This window comes from Teleopsis dalmanni, chromosome X (genome assembly GCF_002237135.1).
Source record: "Teleopsis dalmanni isolate 2A chromosome X, ASM223713v2, whole genome shotgun sequence".
NCBI classification, from domain to species: domain Eukaryota; kingdom Metazoa; phylum Arthropoda; class Insecta; order Diptera; family Diopsidae; genus Teleopsis; species Teleopsis dalmanni.
In genome coordinates, this window is record NC_051848.1 from 102,025,521 (window position 1) to 102,028,073 (window position 2,553).

The 2,553-nt window shown below is 27.3% G+C and overlaps 1 protein-coding gene across 1 annotated transcript in view; it reads right to left on the minus strand.

Annotated features, from left to right (window-relative positions):
* Window positions 1-1,284, minus strand: part of LOC119688871 (putative amidohydrolase YtcJ) — a 5,945-nt gene extending 4,661 nt beyond the window's left edge. The window contains exon 1 of the mRNA XM_038103531.1: window positions 1,211-1,284. Within this exon, the coding sequence (XP_037959459.1) occupies window positions 1,211-1,284 (74 nt within the window). The remainder of the gene's footprint in view (window positions 1-1,210) is intronic.
* Window positions 1,285-2,553: the final 1,269 nt, after the last annotated feature.

The following is a 2,553-nucleotide window of genomic DNA, read 5'->3' on the forward strand; positions in this document are numbered from 1 at the left end:
ACGTAATCATAAACCATGTATAAATTAATATTTCTATTCATATAATATAAAAATATACAAAATAGAATTTTCTTATTTGGTAATCATATCAACCATATGATTTTTATGGAGGTGTCGAAAATTTTTCAGATGTTTCTATAATTTTACTGTGAGGTACTCATAAGTATAGTATAGTATAGTATAATACTTATATATGATTTATCAAGTATAGTATAATACTTTAAAAACAAATACACAAATTAAAACTTTTATATTTCGTAACATGAAAAATTGTGGGCTACCACGAATTAATATTTTTACTATATTTATATATTTTTTTTTTCAATCTTTATATTGTGAAAACATATTTTCTCATAAAAGTAGCTATAAAATCAAAAATAATCACAATTTTAATTTACAGCAAATTATAAAAATTATAAGAATTAAAAAAACAAACAAATTGAAACAATATCTCAACCATATGTTTAAACATAATGATTAAAAAAACAAAATTAAATAAACAAAAAAGCAAAAAATTATATGTAAAAATGTTCAAAAAAAAAAAATTGCTTAGAAAGCAAACAAAACAACCTGTTCGCATTTCGGTCTTTAAAGCATCAACAGCACAACAATAAGAAAATTTTAATTTTATTTTCGACTTCATTTTAAGTTGTCTAAAGAAATACGAAATACTTGCGACACTTTGTATCTACTAAAAATGCGGCGTTCACACAGATACGCACTCGCACTCACACCGCCACAATCTTATGACATAATGACGCATAGTGCATTGAGCTTTATGTGCCAAATTCGTAGTATTTTTATTTTCATGTAAAAGTAAACATTCATTGGCAACATTAAAAACGTGTTGCTCTGATTTTGTATTTTCTATCTGCAACATCGTGTGTATCTTTTTTCTTCTTTTCTCTTTCCTCTATTATTGCTGTAACCATTAGTATGTCAATCTTTAACAAATTACAATATTCAATTGAGGCTTTATTTTTGGGTTTTAGTATTGTAGCCCAAACAAAATAAACGAATTAGTGTTGTGTTGTGTTGTTGTTGCTGCTGCTGCCGCTGCTGCCGCCTCCCACAAATAAAAATGCCAAGTAACTACGCAATCTTCGAGATTCGCCTTCGCTAAATACAATTGAGGAGTTCGGTACTTAGTTGCGTTAAGCATGCGCAAAATAAACAATTTGCATGCGCAGCTACGGCGTACCGCAATTACGTATTGACTTCAACCAACAGATAATTATCATTAACTTCATTATCTACAACTTCATCGTCATTAACATCAACCATGTTGCGTATTTTGACGTTTAAATCCCGCGCGCATCGCGATAAATAACAAATTGTTGTGAATTATGCAATTAGTGGTGTTCCTTTTGTTTTTATAATTTTTTATTTCTTATTTTATTTAAAATTATTTAATTTTATTTGTTAAGTTTACGTTTTTTAGGTCTTTCGATTTTGCTTCGGGGCTCACATAAACGCCAGATGATTTTTAAATAAGATTTTATTTAATATGTTTTACCAAACATTTTGACTTTGTAAATTCGGCGATTGTATTAAAAACAAATCTAAACAGAAGATTGAAGGTCTCCATTTACAAGTACAAGTGCTTGTATAATTTGCATAATTTGAAACGATTATTTTATTGACACAAATTAAATATATATACATAAATGGATTTAGTTCAATAACATATCGAATAAAAAAAAAGAAAAATTTATACAACTAAAATCATCCTTAGGCCGTGTGCGAGTTCAAGCAAATTGAGGTAAAATAAATTGAAATTTCCTAGGGATTTTTTTGTACTGCACTTATATAAATATTTATTTATTGCATTTATTTTTTATTTTTGGTTAAAAGTTTTTAAATTTTTTTATTTATTTATTAAACATCTTATAAAATTTACACATTGGAAACGCCTTATTTACCTAATTTTTATCTAATTCACCCTACTCGAAATTCTGATAAATACCAACATTCGCTGCCATACCGACATAATTTACTATTTCACTTAATTTACCATCAATTAACTTGAACTCGCACACGGCCTTAACATTAAAAAAGTATGAGCTAGTGGTATCGAAAAATATAAAAAGAAAATTTATAAAGACAGTTTTCTTATGACCACGTTATGCAGAGTGTCTCGGGCACATCATGAGTTAAATTGTTGTTGTTTTCAAAGCAAATTAAAAAATTGAGATTGAAAAAAAAAACGATATGTCGGTTCAAATTTCATCATAAGAGCAATGGTATCATATCTTTTTGAAACCATTTCGAAACGCAACCATTGCATTTCTGTAAAAAAAAGGACCAATTTTTTGCTATTGTCTTTTAATAATGAAATATATATAAAATGTACAGAAGATATTGAACAGTACAAGTCTTTTTATCCATAACCAAATTATTATTCAAATAATCGAACTATCTTTTACTGACCATATCTTTTTTACTCCTTTGCATAACATAATATTATTTAAGATAAAAAAATCCATTGCGATCGAAGTTTGCTTTTACCTTTTGCAGTTTATATTAGTTTCATAGTGCACAATTGCATCTATA